General features: G+C 42.2%; 1 protein-coding gene across 4 annotated transcripts in view; it reads left to right on the top strand.

Annotated features, from left to right (window-relative positions):
• afg1lb (AFG1 like ATPase b) overlaps positions 1 to 22,441 on the top strand; it is a 143,830-nt gene that overhangs the window by 27,997 nt on the left and 93,392 nt on the right. For 2 of the 4 annotated variants that reach the window (XR_007262113.1, XM_020528076.2), the window contains exons 3-4: positions 10,292 to 10,343; positions 21,507 to 21,608. The exons of 1 other annotated variant lie outside the window; for it this stretch is intronic. Coding sequence is in view for 2 of the 3 variants with exons in the window: in XM_020528076.2 (XP_020383665.1) it covers positions 10,292 to 10,343; positions 21,507 to 21,608 (154 nt within the window). In the remaining variant the exon portion in view is untranslated. The remainder of the gene's footprint in view (positions 1 to 10,291; positions 10,344 to 21,506; positions 21,609 to 22,441) is intronic. One more of the 4 variants, XM_048597014.1, reaches the window with a different exon arrangement.

Raw genomic sequence — 22,441 nt, 5'->3', positions numbered from 1 at the left:
GTATGCACTGCACAAGATCTCCAGATTAATGATTGTTTGCTGCATCTTGCACAGCAAAGCTCAATGACTAGGAGAGAATTTAGAAGTTAGGTAGAGAGATTTTCCTTCCTTAAATGAGGAAGAAGAAGAGTCTGACGGAGATGCTAAGAGAAGCAACCATGATGATGAGGATGTTAAAGAAGTCGGGGCAGTAGTGAGACAAACCAGATGGGTCCTACAGAACCTGATGACAGCTAGATTTGAAAGTGACCTTATGTTAACATATGTGGACATTCAGAACTCTGAGCCATTAATGACTCAAAGACATTGATGCCCTGAAGGGGTTGTTTAGTTTAGCCAAACTAATGCTGATTCAGTCCTGAAACCCAACCATGGAAATGAAGTTCCCACTTCCTAGAAATTTTGTTCCTCCCAGAGGACAGCAGTAACAACAGGCTTTGCACTGTTGCACATGATATGCTTGAGTGGCTAGGCTAGTCAGTGCCCCTCAGGAAAATATAAATAGTCTGGAGCCTTAACAGATATAGAGATTACAGGACTGCCGGACAAAGTGTTTGTTAAATTTTTGTTAAGTATAATGTTATATAGATGGTTGACACCTGGCACCAGAGGGAATTCAGTGTTCATTTATCCTTCTGTCTGTACAGCTACGCCTTGCTGCCACGTTAGCTGATAGAGCTGAGTTGGAGGAAACCTGCTGGCTGTTTTCCCTCATTCCATCAGATGACTGGGGGGTGTCACCTGGGGATCTGCAGATTAGAGGGCTTCGGCTCCTGGGTATCTCTTGTATAGTTGCAATCTCCTTGGTCTGACCTGCTGAGGTGTTTTGGCTCCTGGCGGAGGGGAGGTGGTGAAGCAGGGCATCCTTGCAGTGACCTGTGATTACAATCACCGGATGCCTGGCTGCCATTCCTGTTCCCTGTTGGTGTGCAACAGAATCTGCCTGATCCATTGAGGGATTGGGTACCTGGAAGAAGGTCAAGCTCCCTTTCACCTAGCCAGTGAATGAATTTTGTTCATGGTTCCGAAGATAGAGCAAAGGTCCCTGAAAATATCTGCTAGATACTGATTGTTCTGCTGGACCAGTTTTTACAGCAGCCATATCCAGGTCCATGGAGGCAGCCACGTACTTGCATGCTGGAGCCACAACATCAGACAGAACTTGGGAAAACATCTGTGCTCTATGCTCCAATCTGCATGTCTCTGACATGGGGGTTAAGGCTCTTCTATAGATCCTGGCTTTAGAATATGTTCTGGAAGCAGCATTAAAAAGCATCAAGGTTTGTTAGACTTGCGAACCACCACCCTTGCCCAAGGTTTTATTAGGATGTTAGTGCTTGATGTGCACCTGGGAGTAGCTGTGTGGAGTGTTTCTCACTTAATGGCTGTAGATATTCATTCTCTCTTTCAGCATACGCACGATCCCCTGGATCTGTTGGCAGCTCACTGGCCTCCCTCTCAATAGGGTGAGGAGCCCGAGTCAGGCATATCCTCCTTATCTGTACGCATTCGTGCTATTTTTATGCATGTTCTTCTCCTGCAAAGCAGAGAATCAATAAGAGGCATTAACATGGACACAGAAGCACTGTGTCTGCATTGAAATATACAAAGAAAGATGTCAATCTCTAGAGTTGTGATTCTGTGTCTATTAATAGTAAGACGAATGTAGTATTGGGAACTTAGGAGTTTAGGGGTTCTGATTGAAAGGTAGTTTAGTATTGTCAAAGAGCTAGAGTTGATGTGAATCAATGAAGCATTATATTATATTTTGCCTGACATAGGTTTGGGATGAACACCTCATAGTTATGTTTTGTGATTGTGTCCTCGTCCTCTACAAGCCTTTGATAAAAAGCTATCAAATGTGGATGTTCTTCCAGATGTGAAGATCATTGAGCTGGTGATGTGTGAGCTGCTGTGTGTTGTATATCTCCTTTTAAATTTTAAATGTGAACTCTAGATGATGAGCGAGAGCCAGTATCACTGTGGTACAATTCTTGTTACATTGGCAGCTGCAATTAAGTGACAGACGATGACATCTGATGAGGGTCTTGTGTGTCTCCTGTGCAATGGAAAATTGGCAGTGCTAACTCACATTCCTAGGAGCATGATGCATTGTGTAGACAGTGCTACATACCCTGGTGGAGCACAGCAGATCACTCGTGCCTTTATGGAACTGGAGCCAATTTTCCTTGAGCTACCAAGGCTGCCTTTATCAGTCAAGGTGGCCTGTTGTTGTTGTCCCTCGAGCAAGGAACCCCCCTTTTCTCCTGGACTGCCTTCAGGATAACCTCCAGGGAGGCATCAGTGAACTGTGGTGCTGCTTTTTGTCTGGTTGCTGACGTCTCTAAGGTACTTGGAGGTGAGGAGCAGAGGTTGAATGATGCTCCTAGGTTGCAGAAGTCAAGTGCTGTTCCTATACCTTTTAAGTATGGAGCCTGGAATGTCCTGGCAGTGGACAAAACCTGCTGCTCACCTGTCCATAAAACTTGGCAGTTTGCCTGCGCATGAATATATAATGAGCTGAGACCATCATAGCTGCAAGAGAATACCTGATCTGTCCCTGAAGGCAAGTACGTTCTGCTTTTAGGTGGCATTCACACTTGTTTTTTGAGACTAAGGTTGCACCAATTACATCTGGGCTCTGGTCTCTGCTGTCAAGAATGGCCATTTGGCAAATAATAAAATTATAGTGCTGCACAGGATTGTCAATGCCCCAATATAAAATGCTACTGTTAGGTGAGAGTAAGTGAGAAAGGAAAATTGAAACAATTGGTGACAGGGAACTGATTATTTAGAGTGTAGACAGTCCATGAAAATTCAAGTATGTAGCCTTTAGGGGCTTATTAGTTCAATTACAGTATCAGTGAAACATTTGTGAAATGTCCACCTTTAATGACAGGGAAATAATCATGACAACTAAATAGACATCTTTCATGACCTCATTAATATGGAAATCGAAAGTAGCTTCTTATGATAACACTACTAGAAAATTAGCAATTACTATATCAGCTGATGGAATACACATTACATTTGTATGCCATTTCCAAAAATATTGATACAGTTTTGCTGCTAATCTTGTAAATTAAAGAACACTTTCAGAATTTACTAGGATCAAATGTTCTGAACTTGTGACAGTTAAAATAATTTTGAATTTATGGTTGAAGTAAACAAACTGATAAACTTTCATAAGAATATTCTAACATAACACTATGTTCATAGGTACAAAATCTCCCTGCCTTGTAAAATAATTGATGTGTGTCAATTTAAGGTGATTTGTCAACACTGCTGCATCTGAGGTTGTGGCTTAGGAGCTCAAGTCTGAGAGTGAAACTTGGCATGCTGATACCACTTTAGTAGTGAGGATTTCCTGGCATTTCAAAGATTATGTCTTTCAGAGTAAATGTTTGTTCTGCCTGTTAATTGATGTTTTACAAAGATGATTAGGGAATTCCACAGGTATCCTTGCTGATATTCCTGTCACCAGATTCGTGAATGAGCGTAACAGTTTGCTTTTGTATGGCACTTTTAAAAGAATAATAGCATCCCAAGGTGGTTCCCAGGAGGTGTCGCCAAAATGTGATGGTGAGATATTAAGATGGCTGAGCACAAACTTGGTCAAAGTGATAGACTTTAACAAGTTACTGAAGGCCACCTACTAAAGTTACTAAACTATAAGGTGTAGGAACAGCTGTAAAACCATTTTGCCATCATGTCTGCTCCACAATTCAGCGAGATCATGAACGGCCTGATAATCCTCAACCCCACTTTCCTGCCTGATGCCCTTATTGATTAAAAATCTGTCCATATCAGCCCTTGAACAAACTTAACGACCCAGCCTTGACAGCCCTCAGTGGTAAAGAATTCCACAAATTAACACATCTCTAAGAGAAGAAATTCCTCCTTACCAATGTGTAAAATGAGCACCCCGTTACTCTGAGATTAGGCCTTCAGGTTCTAAACTCTCCCACAAAGCTAAACAGTCTTTAATCATCTACCACATCAAATGCCTTAAGAAACTTATATGTTTCAATAAGGTCTCCTCTTGTCTTTCTAAATTCAGTGAGCATTAGCCTAACCTACTCCACCTCTAATAGAGTCACAGAGTCATACAGCATGGAAACAGACCCTTCAGTCCAACTGGTCCATGCTGACCAAGTTTCCCAAGCTAAACTAGTCCCACTTTCCTGCATTTGGCCCATATCCTTCTAAACTTTTCCTATTCATGTACATTCCAAATGTCTTTTAAAAGTTATAACTGTACCTGCATCTACCACTTTCTCTTGTAGTTTATTCCACATACGAACCGCCCTCCGTGTGAAAATGTTGCTCCTCAGGTCCCTCTTAACTCTTTCTCCTCTTACCCTTAAAAATATGCCTCCTAGCTTTGAACACCCCCAACCAAGGGTAAAGACTTTTGATCTGCACCTTATCTATGCCCCTCATGATTTTATAAACCACTATAAGATCACCCCTCAACCTCCTACGCTGCAGTGAAAAAAGCCCCAGCCTATTCAGCCTCTCCTTTATAACTGAAACCCTCCAGTCCCACCAACATCCTGGTAAATCTTTTTCTGAACCCTCTCCAATTTAAGAATATCCTTTCTATAGCAGGGCGAGCAGAACTGTACGCAGTACTTCAAAAGTGGCTTCACTAGTGTCTGTACAGTCTCAACATGATGTCCCAACTCCTATACTCAATGGTCTGAGCAATGAAGACAACCGTGCTAAGTGCCTTCTTAACCATCCTGTCTACCTGTGACACAACTTTACTGTGTACCTGAACTCCTTGGTTTCTCTGTTCGACCCCACTACCATTAACTATATAAGTCCTGCCCTTGTTCGCTTTACCAAAATGCAATACCTTGCATTTATCCAAATTAAGGTTCATCTGCCACTCTGCAGCCCATTAGCCAATTGATCAAAATCAAGATCCCATTGTAATCTTATAAAACCTTCTTTACTGTCAATTTTACCATTAATTTTGGTGTCATCTACATGATATCAACTAATCATGCCTCCTAAATTCTCATCCAAATTGTTTATATAAATGACAAATAATAGTCCTCAAACGAATATCTAGCCATACATGGAATCAACCAAATGAACTTTCTCTGGACTGCTTCCAATGCCAATGTATCTTTTCTTCGATAAGGGGAACAAAATTTTTATCAGTATTTCAGGTGTGGCTTGATTAGTGCCTTGTATAATTTTTGCAAGATCTCTCTTTTAAATACTTCAATTCCTTTGAAATATATAAATGGGCGGCATGGTGGCTTAATGGTTAGTACTGCTGCCTCAGAGTGCCAGGGACTTGGGTTCGATTCCACCCTGGGGTGACTGTCTGTTTGGAGTTTGCACGTTCTCCCCATATCTGCGTGGGTTTCCTCCAGGTATTCTAGTTTCCTCGCACAGTCCAAAGATGTGCAGGTCAGGCGGGTTGGCCATGCTAAATTGCCCTGCAATGTCCAGGGATATGTAGGCTAGGTGGATTAGCCAAGGGGAATGCAGGGTTACAGGGATAGGGTTGGGGTGTCTTTTGTGGGATGCTTTTCAGAGGTTTGGCGTAGACTCAATGGGCTGAATGGCCTGTTTCCACACTGTAGGGATTCTATGAAATGATTTGGATATGAATATAAGAGACATGATTAGTAAGTTTGTAGATGACACCAAAATAGATGGTGTAGTCGATAGTGAAGAGGATTGTCTCAGAGTACAACAGGACCTTGATCAGATGGCCAGTGGGTGAAGGACTGGCAGATGGAGTTTAATTTAGGTAAATGTTGGGTGTTGCATTTTGGTGAGCCAAACCAGGGCAGGACTTACATAGTTAATGGCAGGGCCCTGGGCAGTGTTGCCAAACAAGGAGACTTAGGAGTGCAGGTATATAGTTCCTTGAAAGTGAAGTCGCAGGTAGACAGGATGGTGAAGAAGACGTTTGGTAAACTTGCCTTCATTGGTCAGTGCATTGAGTATATGAGTTGGGAGGTCATGTTGCGGCTGTACAGGACATTGGTTAGGCCACTATTGGAACAGCGCATGCAATTCTGGTCTCTCTGCTGTAGGAAAGCTGTTGTCAAACTTGAAAGGATGCAGAGAAGATTTACAAGGATATTGCCGGGTTCGGAGTGTTTGAGCTATAGGGAGAGGCTGAATAATTTGGGGCCTTTTTCCCTGGAGCATCGGAAGCTGAGGGGTGACCTTGTAGAAGTTTATAAAATCGCGGGGCATGAGTAGGATGAATAGCTAAGGTCTTTTTCCTAGAGTGAGGGAGTCCAAAACTAGAGGGCATGGGTTTAGCGTGAGAGGGAAAAGATTTAAAAGGGACTTGAGGAGTAACCTTTCAAGCAGAGGGTGGTGCATGTATGGGATGAGCTGCCGGAGGAAGTGGAGGAGGCTGGTACAATTACATCATTTAAAAGACATTTACATGGGTACATGAATAGGAAGGGTTTAGGGGGATATGGACCAAATTCTGGCAAATGGGACTGGATTAACTTAAGATATTGGTTGGCATGGGCTAATTGGACTGAAGGGCCTGTTTCCGTGCTATACAACTCTATGACTTGACTACCCTAACATATTGCTCCCATATACTGTTTTCAGCTCACCTAAGGTCCTTCAGTACTCTGCTTCCAGTGTCTCAACGCATACCAAGTCCCATTTACCCATCACCACTGGGCTGTTTGACTGATGTTTGCTTGGGGTTTAGCAACACGTAAATCTTAAAATTTTATTTCTTGTTTTCAAATCCGTCAAATGCCTCACTTGTCCCTATTTTCGTAACCTCCACAACCATATGTTCCTGAAAATGTTAATATTGCTCTAATTTTGGTACATCTGTCTATCCAGGATATTTTAAAATAACTCTGCTGTTGGCCATGCTTTTATTAGCTGCTGAGATCCAATCTGTGCAACCCCCTCATGAACCCTTCATTTCTCCATCTTACCTTTTTTGTCTTATGATGCTCTGTGTAAAAACGTTGCTATTTCACCAAGTTTTTGGTCATCTGCCTTATGGCTGTTTATGTGATCTGGTGTCTAATTTTATTTAATAAGGCTCCCGTGTGGCACCTTTGAACACTTTTCTGCACTGATGGTGTTATTTGGTTATAAATTACTGTTGTTGGAACATTTTTTCCGTGCGCAAAGTAATTGTTTAATTTGATTACTCATGTACTGCTTACAGCTCTCTTTATATGGTATTAACTAATTTATGTCAAATTATCCAGCTTCATTGTACTTCACTGGTATCAAAAGTAAAAGCCAATTGACACTCAAACTGATCTGCCTTAATGTTATCAACCACTTTTGACCTGTCTCTGGAACTTGATGTCATTGGAGAGCATTATAACACAAAAAGTGTTTAGAATTTTTGTGACTACTGTGGAGCTCTGCAAATTACACAAGTCATTAACGCCCAAGGCAGAAAATATCTGTCTGTAGTCTCCTGTTTTCATTTGTTTGAATGTCAAGAAAATTAATACATGACCTATAAAATCCATTTGGAGTATTTCCAAAGAGAATCATAGAATCCCTACAGTGTGGAAACAGGTCCTTTCGGCCCAACAAATCCACACCGACCATCAGAACATCCCATCCAGACCCATCCCCCTATAACCCACCTAATCTACACATCCCTGAACACTACTGACAATTTAGCGTGGCCAATCCACCTAGCCTGCACATCTTTGGAATGTGGGAGGAAACTGGAGCACCCGGAGGAAACCCACGCAGACACGGGAGAATGTGCAAATTCGACACAGACAGTCGCCTGAGAGTGGAATCGAACCAGGTTCCTGGCACTGGCAGGCAGTGCTAACCACTAAGCCACCGTGCCGCCCTAAATTTGTTTCAACATGAGTTTCATTTAAGTTCCAAGTCTCTCTCTCGCTCTTGCTTGCTCTCTCTCCCTTGCTCTTCCCGCCCCCACCTCTCTCTCTCTCCCCCATTCCCCCTTTCCCTCTGTCTCTCTCTTTCGCTCTCTCTCTCTCTCTTGCCCCCTGCACCCCCAAAATAACAGTCTCTCCTCTCTTGTCATCTGTTTGCATCTGTTCCAGTCAAAAGCAACTACGTAACTATCTTAATCCCATTTTCCAGCACTTGCCTGATGGCACTGTATGCATTGGCACTGCATGTGCATATCTAAATACTACTTGAATTTTATGAGGATTTTTGTCTCTTCCACCTTTATAAGCAGTGTCACATCTCTTCTAAGCTTTTTGCATCTTAACTTGTTTCTCTGCTCCCCATCCCAGTCATTGTTCCCTCCATCAAGGGGAAAAGTTTCTTCCTATCAACCCTATCTATGCCCCTTTATAATTTTTCCATCTCCATACAATCTCCTCTGTTCCAAAGAAAACAACCCCAATCTCTCCAATCTCTCTTCTTAACTGAAATTCTCCAGCCCAGACAACATCCTGGTAAATCTCCTCTGCAACCTTCCCAGTGCTGTCACATCGCTCCTATAATATGGATTCCAGAACTGCACAGAATACTCTCACTGTGGCCTGGTCAATATTTTGTACAGTTCCAGCATAACCGCCCTGCTCTTAAATTCTGACTAATAAAGGCAAGTATCCCATATGTCTTTTCAATGACTTTATCCACATGTCCTGATACCTTAAGGGTCTGTTGTACATGCACACCAAGGTCCCCCTGATCCTCAGTACTTCCCAGGACCCTACCGTTCATCATGTATTCCCTTACCTTGTTTCTCTTGCCCAAATACATCACTGCACATTTATCTGGATTGAGTTCATTTGCTACTGGTCATCCTATCTGACCACCCTATCTATAATCCTCTAGTAATCTAAGGCTACCCTCCTCACTATTTGCCACCCCACCAATTTTTGAATCGTTTGTAAATTTACTGATTAAAGCCTTCTACATTCAAGTCTAAATGATTTACATGAAGCACAATCAGCAAGGACCCCAACACTAACCACTGTGAAAACTCTACTGGACATCGACTTCTAGTCGGAAAAGCACCTCTCAAACTTCGTCCTTTATTTCCTCCCACTCAGCCAATTGTGGATTTGATTTGCCAAATTTCCTTGGATCCCATGGGCTCTTACCTTTGTTATCAGTGTCCCATGTGGGACCTTACAAAAAGCAATTCTGAGGTCTGAGTAGACTTCTTCTACACATCTGGTCACCTCGTCGAAAAATTCAACAAAGTCGGTCAGACGTAACCTACCCTTAACAAAACCATGCTGACTGTTCTTGATTAATCCCTGCCTGTCCAAATTCTGATTAATTCTGTCCCTCCAGAATTGCTTCCAATAGTTTCCCCAGCAACTTGGTTACACTGAATATCCTGTAATTTTCTGATTTATCCCTTGCTCTATGCTTGAACATGATACAATATTGGCTGTCCTCCAGTCCTCTGACACCTCTCTGGTGATGAGAGAGGAATTGAAAATTATTGCAAGAACCGCTGTTATTTTCTCCTTTGCCTCACTCACTCTGGAATACATTTCATCCAGACCTGGCTATTTATCTGCTTGATTTTCTCTGTCTGTCTGTGTCTTGCTCTCGTGCTTTTGCTCTCGTGCTTTTGCTGTCTCCCCTGCCTCTCTCCCCTGCCTCTCTCCCTTCTCTTCTCTTTTCTCTTCTCTTCTGTTTTCTCTCCTCTCCTTTTCTCTCTCTCTTCTCTTCTCTCTCTTCTCTCCCCCTCCCTCTCTCCACCCACCTCCCTCTCACCCCTCCCCTCTCCATCCTACTCTCCGTCCCCTCCTCTCTCTTTCCCCCCCTCCTCTCTCTTTTCCCACCTGTTCCCCCCCCCCCCCCCCCCCCCTCTTTCCCCCCCTCGTCCTCTCTTTCCCACCTTTGTCCTCTCTTTCCCCCCCTCGTCCTCTCTTGCAACCCCCTCTCCTCCCCTCTCTGCTCCCTCACCTCTCCTCTCTTCTCATGGTTCCATTCTGCACAACCTTTGTCACTCATTTCTGTCCCCTGACTCTTTCACTAGCCTGTCTGTCCCACTTGCTTGAGCACTGGACCCACAACCACCCCCCACCCCGGTTTGGTCCCATTCCTGCCCCAGTTGCAGGGTCCTTCATTATATGTGCGTTGGGGGCTCGTCTTGCAGTTTTGTACCAGCCTTATCTTTACTATGAGCATCCATTCTATATGTGCTCCTGTCATGGTTGTATTTCCTTACTTCGGTGGTTATCTCCATCATCGGGCAATCAACTGAGAGCAGAATAACATTTAAAAAGTTTAAAAAAGTACAGTGCTTTTCATTTTGCTTAACAACCACTGAAAATGTCTGTTCCTTGTGTTGTGTTTGCAGTTTTTTGAAAGATCTATACCTCCAAAAGGCCTTTATGTATATGGAGATGTTGGTAAGTCTCGATTGTAATTGTCTGCACCCTGGCATGTTAGCTGCCATTTAATTTATGGCTGCTGTTGATTTGACTGACGTATGTTTTTCTCATACATTTCAAATATAATTATAGTGCATTAGCTGATCTTCTATTGTGCTGTCTGACCAGATGAAGTGAGATTAGAGGCTGTGGATATTTGGGCTGGAGTGAGCAGGCGTTGTTCACTTTTCATTTTAAAATTTTGTCTTCTATCCTGAGAAAATCAAGTTGTTTTATGAAAAGTGTCAAAAGCTTTTGTTGAAAATCAAAACTTAGAGCAATTTGGAAAGCACAGTAGTGGAGTAGGTTAGAAATGGAAGATTCTCTGCAGTTTAGGTTGAATGAGCCAAAGATGCAAAATAGAGATACAACAATACCAATATCAATTGGAGGGTGAACTTAGTATTCCAGGTTTTCATAGCTATAATGAGGAAAGCGTGACAGGAAATGTGTGCAGATGTAACACTCTGAATATATTGTAGATTCAGCTTTGCCAATATTCTTTTTCTTTGGAAAGATGAAAGGTAATTATTGAAATGATAGAGTAGAAGTGTTCCTAATACAATGGAAGTGACTTACGTTATATAGTGCAGCCTTCTGTGACATTTAATAGCAGCTCCAGATAATCACCCTAAGGTCACCAACCTTCCAGTGGTGCCAAATTCCAGGTGAAATGTTTCCAGTGCTATTAAATCCAGAGGACTGTCTTTCACCAAAATATTATTAATAATCCCAGATAGATATCAGAAAACAGATTTTGGTTTATTCATTGGAACTAATAATAATTGGCACTTATTCCAGACTGTTGTGAGGTATACCACAGGAGATCAGTTAGCACTCTTTAAATTGCTTTCTCCATGTTGTCCCAAATGGAGACTTTATTTTTGAATGGTGTCCAACTTGAATATATTTAGTCCATTGAGCATTTGAACTTTGCACTAGTTAGAATAATGGAGCAAAATAAATTGAATGAAACTTCAGATCTTCATAATAGGAGGAAAGAAAAGAAAAGCTTCTTAATGCCAAAGTGCTTGAACCATGGTAATGTAGAAATAGAACAGCACTCTTCAAAAATAGTCATCATAAAATTTGTGTGAGGGATACTATATTCTGGTTTTTCAATACTGTTTTTAATATTAAATTTCATGGGGCTGAAGAAGATGCAGCTCGAAAAATATTCTTTTTGCTGTGTTTGTTAGTCAATATATTGTCACAAATTTCTTTAATTCTGTTAATTTGTTTCATGAGATCACAGCAGACATTGCTCAACAGAACTGACTAGAGGAGCTATGCTTTGTTTTGTAGTCACAAAGACGGACAGGGCCCTGGGCAGTATTGTAGAGAGAGAGAGACCTAGGGGTTCAGGTACGTAGTTCTTGGAAATTTGCCTCATAGGTAGACAATTGTTAAGAAGGCATTTAGCACATTTGCCTCATTGCTCAGACCTTTGAGTATGGGAGTTGGGATACCATGTTGAAGTTGTACAGGACATTGGTTGGTGAGGCCTGTACTCTGTACAGTTCTGGTTACCCTGTTATAGGAAGGATATTATTAAACTGGAAAGGGTTCAAAAAGGATTTACCAGGATGTTGCTGGGAATGGAGGGTTTGAGATATAAAAATAGGCTGCATAGGCTGGGACATTTTTCACTGGAGCATAGGAGGTTGAGGGTAACCTTACAGAGCTGTATAAAATCGTGAGAGCCATAGATAAGGCGAATGCAAAGGTCTCTTTCCTAAGGTGGGGGAGTTCAAAACTAGGGGGTATATTTTTAAGGCAAGAGGAGAAAGTTTTAAAAAGGACAAGGGACAGCTTGTTTACAGAGAGTGGTTAGTGTGTGGAATGAACTGCCAGAGGAAGTGTAGATGCAGGTACAGTTACAACTTTTAAAAGACATTTGGATAAGTATATGAATAGGAAAGGTTTGGAGGGATATGGGCTAAGTGCAGGCAGGTGGGACTAGCTTAGTTTGGGAACATGGTCAGCATGGACTAGTTAGACCGAAGGGTCTGTTTCCATGCTGTATGACTCTATGTTAAATTAAGTTGATCCATCACCTCTGTTGTTGCTGACCTATGATGTGGAAATGCCAGGGGACTAACTCGGAAGCCACATGACACCAGGTTTATTTGAAATCAGAAGATTTTGGAGCGCGTGTTCCTTTGTTGAATAAAGTTACTTCTCCACCACCACCACCCACCCAGTCTAATCGAGCCTCTTGACAGGTCCTGACTGTAGTTGCTCCATCATAGATGGCTGTAACTTCATTTCTCTAAATTCTAGAATTCCCTCCCTAAAGCCCTGTGGCTATGCATATCTGCTGTTCCTCCTTCAAAATGTTGCTTAAAACATCCTTTGAACAACCCACTCCCCCCAGAGATGTCAGTTGAGTTAGCCTCCTGTGATCGGCTTCTTATGCGTTTACATCTTTTGTTGAGTGGGGAGACCTAAACTGTATGCAGTACTCTAGGTGTGGCTTCACCAACATTCTGTACAATTGTGGCAATACATCCTTATTTTTATATTCCATTCCCCTTGAAATAAACAACAACAATCTGTTTACCTTCCTAATTACTTGCTGTGCCTGTGTATGAACACCTTGTGCGTCAGGACACTGACACCCTCTCTATATCTTGTAGTACTGCCATTTCTCCCTATTTAACTAATGTGCCGCCTCCTGTAAAACTGGACAAGTTCACATTTTCCCACATTATTATCCTTTTTAATATTAAGTTCTGCCTACTCACTTGACTTATCTATGTCTTCGTACAGACTGTTTATGCCCTCTTTACAATGTGCGTTCCTGCCTATCTCTTTGTCATTGTAAATCTGACAACCGTACATTTGGTCCTCAGGGCTCTTGAGATGCAGTGGTAGTATCCATATCTCTGAACCAGGAGGTCCAGGTTCAAGTCCCACTTGAGATGTGATATAGCATATCTGAGCAGGTTGACATCAGAAATTCCTACATTCAGTCCCTTCATTCAGATTGTTTATACAGATTTTGAATTGAGGACCCAACTATGATCTTTGTGGCACATCATTCGTCACATCATGCCAGCCCAAAAATTACCTTTTTATGCCTACCCTTTGCTTCTTGTTAGCCAATCAATCCTGAATCCTGAATAATTGCATTAGGGGAGGTGATGGCCTAGTGGTATTATCGCTGGACTGTTAATCCAGAGACTCAAAAACGTTCTGGGAACCCGTGTTCAAATCCTGCCACAGCAAACGGTGGAATTTGAATTCAACAAATATCTGGAATTAAGAATCTAATGACCATAAATCCATTGCTGATTTTGGGAAAATAAATAAGCAATAAACGCTGGCCTAGCCAGTGACACTCTCATCCCGTAAGTGAATAAAGGATTATTTTCCCTATGACACATGTTAGGATAACTCGACAATAGTTACCTGTTTCTCTGTTCCTTTTTTTTTTGGAATGGAAAAGTCACATTTGATATTTTCTAATGGGATATTTCCAGAATCTAGGGATTTCTGGAAAATTAATACCACTGTCTCCACACGTACTATCTCTTCTAACGACCAGGATGAAGTCCATCAGGGCCAGGGAACTTGTCAGATTTCAGTGCTAAAATTTTTCTCAGCACCCTTTCCCCAGTGATTTGTAATGGTTTAAGTTCCTCACTCCCTTTCACATTCTAATTCACAATTATTTCTGGAATGTTGGTTTCCTCCTCTACTGTGAAAAGAGTGGCTAAATATTGTGTATATTGGTGGTCAGTGTTAATGAGGGAATCAAGCATAATACTTCACCTTTGCTGACAATTCAAAACTAGGTGGTATTGTGAGTGGTATGGAGGATGTAAAGAGGCTTCATGGTGATTTAGACAAGTTGAGAGTGTGGATAAGTTCATGGCAATTGTGGATAGGTGTGCAGTTATCAACTTTGATAGAAAAAATAGATTGGCAGAGGAGTATTTAAATGGTGATTGGTTGGGAAATGTTGATGTCCAAAGAGGTCTGGGGGTCCTTGTACCAGTCACTGAAAGTGAGCATGCAGACGCTGCAAGCAGTTAGAAAGGCATCAGGTATGTTGGCCTTTGTTGCAAGATGATTTGAGTAAAGAAGCTAGGAACTGGAGCTGTACATGGCACATGTAGGGTATTTTAAATAGTTTTGGTCTCCTTACCTAAGTAAATATCTAGGTCATTTTGGACTGAGATGAGGAGAAATTTATTCAGTCAGAGGGTGGTGAATCTTGACCACTGAAGGCTACGGAAGTCACTGAATACATTAAAGAAAGAAATAGATTTCTAGATGCTCAAATGTCAAGGGGGAGAGAGATACAGAATCAGCCATGATTACGTTTGCATGCTAGAGTATGCTCAATGGGCCAAATGGCCTACTCCTCCTATAAGTTTCTATGCATCTACTCTTTTCAATTCATACTCCTTTTCCTTATTTTCTATTATTAATTACCCAGATTATTTCTCAGGAGAAGCAATATTCACTTATCCATTTCCTTTTTAATTTCCTGTAGATGCTCTAATTGGTACTAGCTAGCTTTTTCTCATTTTCTAATTTCTTCCTCCGTAATAATCTTTTGGTCATCCTTTGCTGTCCTTTATATTCTGTTCAATCTTCTGACCTGTCATCTTCTGACATCCTTTTGGAGTTAAATGTGCTATTTCTTTCATTTTTGTATCTCTACTACAGATTTAATGCATTTCTCTCACTTCCTTAGTTATCCACAGATGGTGGATCTTTCCCTTAGAATCTTTCTTCTTCACTGAAGTATATTTTTTCAGAGTATTCTGAAATACTCCTTAAATGCCTGCCACTGTCACTTAACCTAACATTTCAGTTAGCTTTAGCCAGCTCTGTCTTCATTGCTCCATAACTGCACTTAAATTTAAACCTTAGATCTACAATTCTCTCTCTCCCTCAAACTGATTGTGAAATTGTTATATTATGATTGCAGCTACCTAGGGTTGCCTTTATTAATAATGTCATTAATTAAACCCGCTTCATTGCACATTACCAAGTCTAGGACTGAACTGCTGTTTGAAGAAAATGCTCCAAAAACACTGCCAATCTGATTAATCCAATGTACGTGCAGCTTAAAATTACCCATGGTTTCACAAGTCCTTAATATTTCTTCCTGTGAACTCTACCCTAAATTGCGATTGCTTAGAAACAGCTGCCACAAATGACTTCTTGCCTTTACTATTTCTAATCTTTACCCAAGCTGATTCCGTATTTTGATCCCCGGAGCTAAGGTCATCTCTGCAACTGAAGTTATGTTTGTGGAAGGGACAAAAACAGCATCATTAGTTTCTTTTCTTAACCTTTATTTTCATTCATAGCAAAATCAGCTTTCTTCAATTCTCCATATTGCAAACATATTCCTAACTGCACTCTGATATTAGGTAAAGCATTTAAGGAGTTCAACTGAGTGGCAGTAAATGACCAGCAATGTATTTCCAAGCTGGGATGGCATGTTACTTGGAGGGGCATTAGGAAGTACTGGTGTTCCCTTGCATCAGTTGCACTTTCCCTTTTTGGAGTTAGAGCTTGTGCATTGGGAAGTGCTTTAGTGCATCTTGTAGATGATACATTTTTGTAGCTGTGTTGCGTCCCTTCGAGAATGGAGTGAATATTTCAGTTGACAGATGGGATGTCAATCAAAAGGCTGCTTTGTCATGGATGACTTTGAGGTAATTGAGTTGCACCGATCCAGGTAAATGGAGAATATCCAATCCTGAACCTAACTTGTGGTTTGGAAGTAGTGGAAAAGCTATGGTGGTCTGTCCACATAATGCCCAGCCTCTAACTAGCTCTTTTAACCTCAGTATTTATTTTGGCTAATACAGATAAGTGTCTGGTGAAGTTTGACCATCAAAGTGTTGTTGGTAGGAGATTAAAAGATTATAATGCTTTGAATGCCTTGGGTGGTAATTATGCAGCATTATTTGTAGAGTCACAAATAATGGTGTAGATTGTGCAATTATTAGGGAACATCCCCACTCTGACCTTAAGATGGATTGAGGGTTATTGATGAAACAGCTGAAGATGATTGGGTGGAGGTCCTGCCCTGAGGAACTTCTGCAGTGAAGTCCCGGGGCTGAGATGTTTAGGTTCCAATGACCACAAACGTCTTCCTTTGTCTTAGGTAGGAATCTGGACAGTGAAGTGTTTCTGCATATTTGTCATTTATCCCAGAACAAGGCCTGCATGGTACCTTTTTGAGGCCACTGCTTGGCTCATTCTTAGTGGCTACATTGCAGTCTTGTGAAAGATGGTTAGAATATGTAACCTTTGTCTTTTGCATTCAAGTGTTGGGCCGCATCATCACAGAGACATTCATGAAGTTTTCTCCTTAAGTCCGTTGTTTTATTGCCCATCACCAGTTACAACTTTGGTGCTTTAGTTATGGGCATCACTTGCCTCTGACTCAGGCCATTTGCATTGTAGTTTCACCAGGTTGGCATCTCATTTTTAGATGGTAGTGCTGCTCATGCAATTCTCATTAAATCGGGTTTGAGATCAATGGTAAAGTGAAGCCGTACTTGGCCATGAAGTTACATATTGTGGTGACATGTGGTTTTTACTATTGCTAATGCTCAGAGCACCTCAGGAATATCCTATTTGGAGCTTCTGTTCTTAATCCAGTCTGTTCAACTGATCGGTTTAGCTCAATGTTCATGCTACACAGCATGCTACACAGCAACTGTTCCTCAGTTTGAAGGTGGGACTTAATTTCCACAAAGACTGTGCAGTTGAGGTAGTGGCCTGAATCCCAGTAATATTGTCACGGACTGATCCATCTGCAAGGAGTAGATCAGCAAGGATGAGATCATGTTGGTATTTTTCCTGGTGTTAATTCTCTCTCTGTCGCGCCAGCCCATTTCAGCAGCTATACTCTTCTGGACTCTCCCAACCTGATCAGCAGTGGCAGTACCAAGGCACTGTGTAGGTGATGGATTTTGAAGTCAAATAAATTCTTTGCCCTATTTGATACCCATGATGCTCTTCCCACAGGAATTCTGGATGGCTGGAGGACTGATTCATCAGTTTAGGGAGGGCAATAGGTGTTAATCAGTGTGAGCTTTACCTGTCCAAATATCATCTCTTCCCATGAGAGTTATTAGGTTCTGTTCAGAAATCCCAGAGCAACCCCCTCCCAACTCTGTACATGACTGTGTTGCCAACTCTGGCGAGCCTTGTCAAGCATGTGGGAGAAGCCATACTCGAGGACAGGGATGCAAGTGACTGGGGCAAACAGATGTCCCAGTCCCCATTTTTTAGTCTTTCACTAAATACTGAGGATCTTTATCACAGGTTGTGTTCATTCCATCTAAATTAAATGTGTCAATTGATTGCTGCGGGGTGACCTTTCCAGTTACATACACAATCATTGTAGTTTGAGTGACTTGCTTGGTCAGTTTATAAGGTAGTTCAATCCACATTGTTGTGGATTTGTAGTCAGACAGAAACCAGACTAGGTAATATTTCCGTATTTAAAGAATATTTGTGAATCTGACAGCAGTTTGATAGATATGTGATAACCATTGCTGACTTAAAAGCTTTTTAATTCCAGATTTATTTACTAAATGAATTTAAACAGCTAGGATATGAACTCTCACTTGTGTATTAATGTACAAAAGCCATTTTGCCATTGTACTCAACTGTGCTAGTTGCATTGATTAGTAGGCAAGAAAAACAGCTTGTTTTAAACAGTAATTTCTCCCAGATTTGTGGTTTGGTAATTAGATGTTGTCAAATTCAAGTTGTTAGGTCTTTGTATATTTATGTATGGATCGCTCAAAAAAAGGATGTTTCACAAGTTTAGCTAACCTATGCACCTGCTACAGAATCTTCACTTCATACAGCAATTGAAAGTGATAAGTGTTGTATTATAGTCCTTTTTATTTATTCACTCGTGGGACTAGGGTGTCATTGGCTGGGCCGGTGTTTATTTCCCAGCCCTGGTTGCCCTTGAGAAGGTGGTGGTAAGTTGCCTTCTTGAACCACTGCAGTCCATCTATTGTAGGTAGACCCACAATGCCCTTAGGGAGGGAATTCCAGGAATTTAACCAAGCAACAGTGAAGGGATGGCAATGCATTTCCAAGTCAGGATGGTGAGTGGCTGGAGGAGAACTAGCAGGTGGTGGTATTCCCATGTATCTGATGCACCTGTTCTTCTGGATGGAAGTGGTCACGAGTTTGGAAGGTGCTATCTCAGGATCTTTGGTAAATTTCTGCAGTGCATGTTGAAGATGGTACATTACTGCTGCTACTGAGTGTCGATGGTGGATGCTTTGGTTATGGTGCCAGTCAAGCAGGCTGCTTTGTCTTTGATAGTGTTAAGCTTCTTGATTTGTTGTTGGCACTGCACCCATCCAGGCAAGTGGGGAGAATGCCATCAAACTCCCGACTTGTGCCTTGTAGATGATAGACAGACTTTGGGGAGTCAGGGGGTGAGTTATTTGCTGCGGTATTCCTAGTCTCTGACCTGCTCTTGTAGCCACTGTGTTTATGCGGCAAATTTAGTTGAGTTTCTGGTGAATGGTAAGCTCTAAGATGTTGATTATGGGGTTTCAGTGATGGTAGTGAAATTGCATCTCAAGGAATGATGGTTAGATTATCTCGAATTGGAGCTGGTCATTGCCTGGCACGTGTGGCACAACTGTTACTTGCCACTATTCAGCCTAGGCCTGGCTGTTGTCAGAATGTTGCAGTTGAACATAGAATCCCTACAGTGTGGGAGCAGGCCATTTGGCGCATCAAGTTCACACCAACCCTCTGAAGAGCATCCCACCCTATCCCTGTAACCCTGCATTTCCAGTGGCTGATCCAACTAGCCTGCACATTCCTAGACACTACTGGCAATTTAGCAGGGCCAGTCCACCTAACGTGCACATCGTTTGACTGTGGGAGGAAACTGGAGCACCCAGAGGAAACCCACACAGACACAGGGAGAATGTACAGACTCCATACAGATGGCCACTTGAGGGTGGAATCGAACCCAGGCCCCTGGCGCTGTGAGGCAGCAGTGCTAACCACTGAGCCACTGTGTCATCCTTAATATGGATAACTTCATTATCTGAAGAGTCACAAATGGTGCTGAACATTGTGCAGTCTTCAGGGAACATCCCTACCTCTGACCTTATGATGGAGGGAAGATCATTGATGAAGCAGCTGAAGATGGTTGGGTATAGGACACTATCTTAAACAACTGCTACAGAGATGTCCTGGAGCTAAGATGACCAACCTGTGACAACCACAACTATCTTCCTCAGTGCCAGATGTAAGTCCAACCAGCTGAGGGTTTGCCCCATGATTCCAGATGTATGAGGTCTCCTTGATGCCACACTCTGTTGAATGTGGCCTTGATGTCAAGGGCTGTCACTGTTACCTCCCTGGAATTCAGGCCTTTTGTCCATTTTGAACTGATGCTATAATGCAGTCAGGAGCTGAGTGGCCCTGGTGGAACCCAGACTCGGCATCACTGAGCAGGTGCTGCTTGATAGCACTGTTGGGAACATCTTCCATCACTTGACTGATGATTGAGAATAGACTGATGGGCAGTAATTGGCTGGGTTGGATTAGTCCTGCTTTTTGTGTATAGAACACAGCCAACCTATTTTCCCCATCTTCAGGTAAATGCCAGGGTTATAGCTGTACTGGAACATTTTGCCTAGAGGAGTGGCAAGTTCTGGAGCACATGTCTTCAGTACCTTTGCATAATGCTGTCAGGGTCCATCACCTTGCAGTATCCAGTGCCTCCAACCGTTTCTTGATATCACATGGAGTGAATCAAACATTGCTATCAGTGATGGTGGGGATCTTTGGCGGAGACTGAGATGCATCATCCACTTGCATTTCTGGCTGAAGATTGTCGTGAATACTTCAGCCTTGCCTTTTGCACTGATGTGCTGGGCTTCTGCATCATTTGAAGATGAGCTATTTTATGGAGCCTTGTCCTCCAATGAGTTATTTAATTGTCCACCATCATTCACAACTGGATGTGCCAGGGCAGCAGAGCTTGGATCTGATCCATTGGTTGTGGGATCACTTAGCTTTGTCTCTTGCATTTTGCTTATGCTGTTTGGCATCTAATTGGTTCTCCTTAGTTTTGCCAAGTGGGAACCTCACTGTTTTTTGGTATGCCTGGTGCTGCTCCTGGCATGCCCTCCTCCACTTTTTGTTGAACCAGGGTTGATGTCCTGGCTTGCTAGTAATGGGAGAGTGGGGAGATATGAAGGGTCATGAGATTGCACATTGTGTTGTACAATGGTTCTGGTGCTGTTGATGACTCACAGCAGTTCATAGATACCCAATTTTGAGTTGCTGGATCTAATCCAAGGCTGTCTCATTTAGCGACGTGCTAATGCCACACAACATGCTGCAAGTTATTCTCAATGTGAAGTTGAGACTTGGTCTCAACAAGGATTGTGCGGTGGTCACTCTAGTGATACTGTCATCAAGTCAAGTGTGCTTTTCCCTCTTGGTTAGTTCCCTCACCACTTACCGCTGATCCAGTCTAGCAGCAACAGCCTTTGGGACTTGAGTGATCAATGATGCTGCTGCCAAGCCACTTTTGGACATTAGAATCCCCATCTAGAGTGCATTCTGTACCCTTACCACCATAAGTACATCACCTAAGTATTGTTCAACATGGAGGAGCACTGATTCATCAGCTGAGGGAAGACAGTTTGTGGCATTTTTTTATGTAGAATCCTTACAGTGAGGAAACAAGCCATTCTACTTTAATTCCTTTTTTGCTTTCTAACGATGGGTATAACTGACTGACTTGCTAGTCCATTTCAGAGAGCATTTAAAATCCATTGCTGTGGGTCTGGAGTTACAGACCAGATGGCAGTTTCCTTCTCTAGGGACATTATGAACCAGATGTGTTTGTCTGACGTTTGACAATGGTTTTCTGGACACTTAATTAGACTCTTAATTCTAGATTTGTTTTGAATTAAAAGTTCCACCATCTGCCATGATGGGATTCAAACATGGGCCCCCACAACATTACCTGAGTTTCTGAATTAATAATCGAGTGTTAGTACCATTAAGGTCATTACCTCCCTTTTTACAATCCAATAAATTGTGCCACAAAGAGAATATACAGTGACATTTTATTGATGAAAAGTCTCTTGTTCTTCACAGGGACAGGCAAGACCATGGTGATGGACCTGTTTTATTCTCATGCAGCTGTTAAAAGGAAAAATCGAGTACATTTTCATGGTTTCATGCTGGACGTCCATCGAAGTAAGATATTCTGACTTGAGCACCAGAAATGCAGGATATTAACAGAAATGTAATGCAAGGTCAAAAAGTATCATAAAATCAATAATTTCCAATTGTCTACAATACAGAATGCTCACTTGTGTGTTCGTATCCACTGTTCCACAAGCAAAATGTTGTCAGTTTTAAATCTGCTACCATCAGTGGGTGAGAAAGAGCGAATAAGCATTGCCTCAAAGCCAAAATGGAAGATGAGACAGTCATCCTGAGTTAGTCTTGAGTATCTTTGGAACCTATTTTTGGAGCAGCATTGATGGAGGTTCGGAGAAGTGAAGTCTCAAAAGAGGACTTAATCGTTTAGATAAGGAAGCATTTCTTGGAGGGTGATGATAGGAGACACAACGTTGAAAAGAAAAATTTTATTTACAAAAAAATTCAATTTGTTGCTAGCACGTTCCTTGACTGGGTTTGTATTGAGCCTAGGCTGAAGCTGAAAACAGGTCCTCTTCGATAAACATCATGTCAAATTAGTTTACGCAATTTAGCCCGCATCTTGCTGTACGAGGATGCGTGATGCAAAATAGCCTTTTTTTGTTTAAAAGGTTACTGTTCTGTGAAATGTTAGTATTGCTGACTAGGCCCAGATTTAACCTGGACTTCTCAGGCCTGGACCCTTCATCAGAAAAGGGGGAGGGGAAGGGGGTTCTGAATAAATAGGGAGAGAGTGGGAGGCGGACAGAAGATGGATAGAGGAGAGGATAGGTGGAGAGGAAACAAACAGGTCGAAGGGGCGGGGATGGGCCCAGTAAAGGTGAGTGTAGGTGGGGAGTTAGGGAGGGGATAGGTCAGTCCAGGGA

This window comes from Rhincodon typus, chromosome 5, assembly GCF_021869965.1.
Source record: "Rhincodon typus isolate 14 chromosome 5, sRhiTyp1.1, whole genome shotgun sequence".
In the NCBI taxonomy this organism is placed as follows: Eukaryota; Metazoa; Chordata; class Chondrichthyes; order Orectolobiformes; family Rhincodontidae; genus Rhincodon; species Rhincodon typus.
This window is presented reverse-complemented; position numbering and strand designations above follow the sequence as displayed.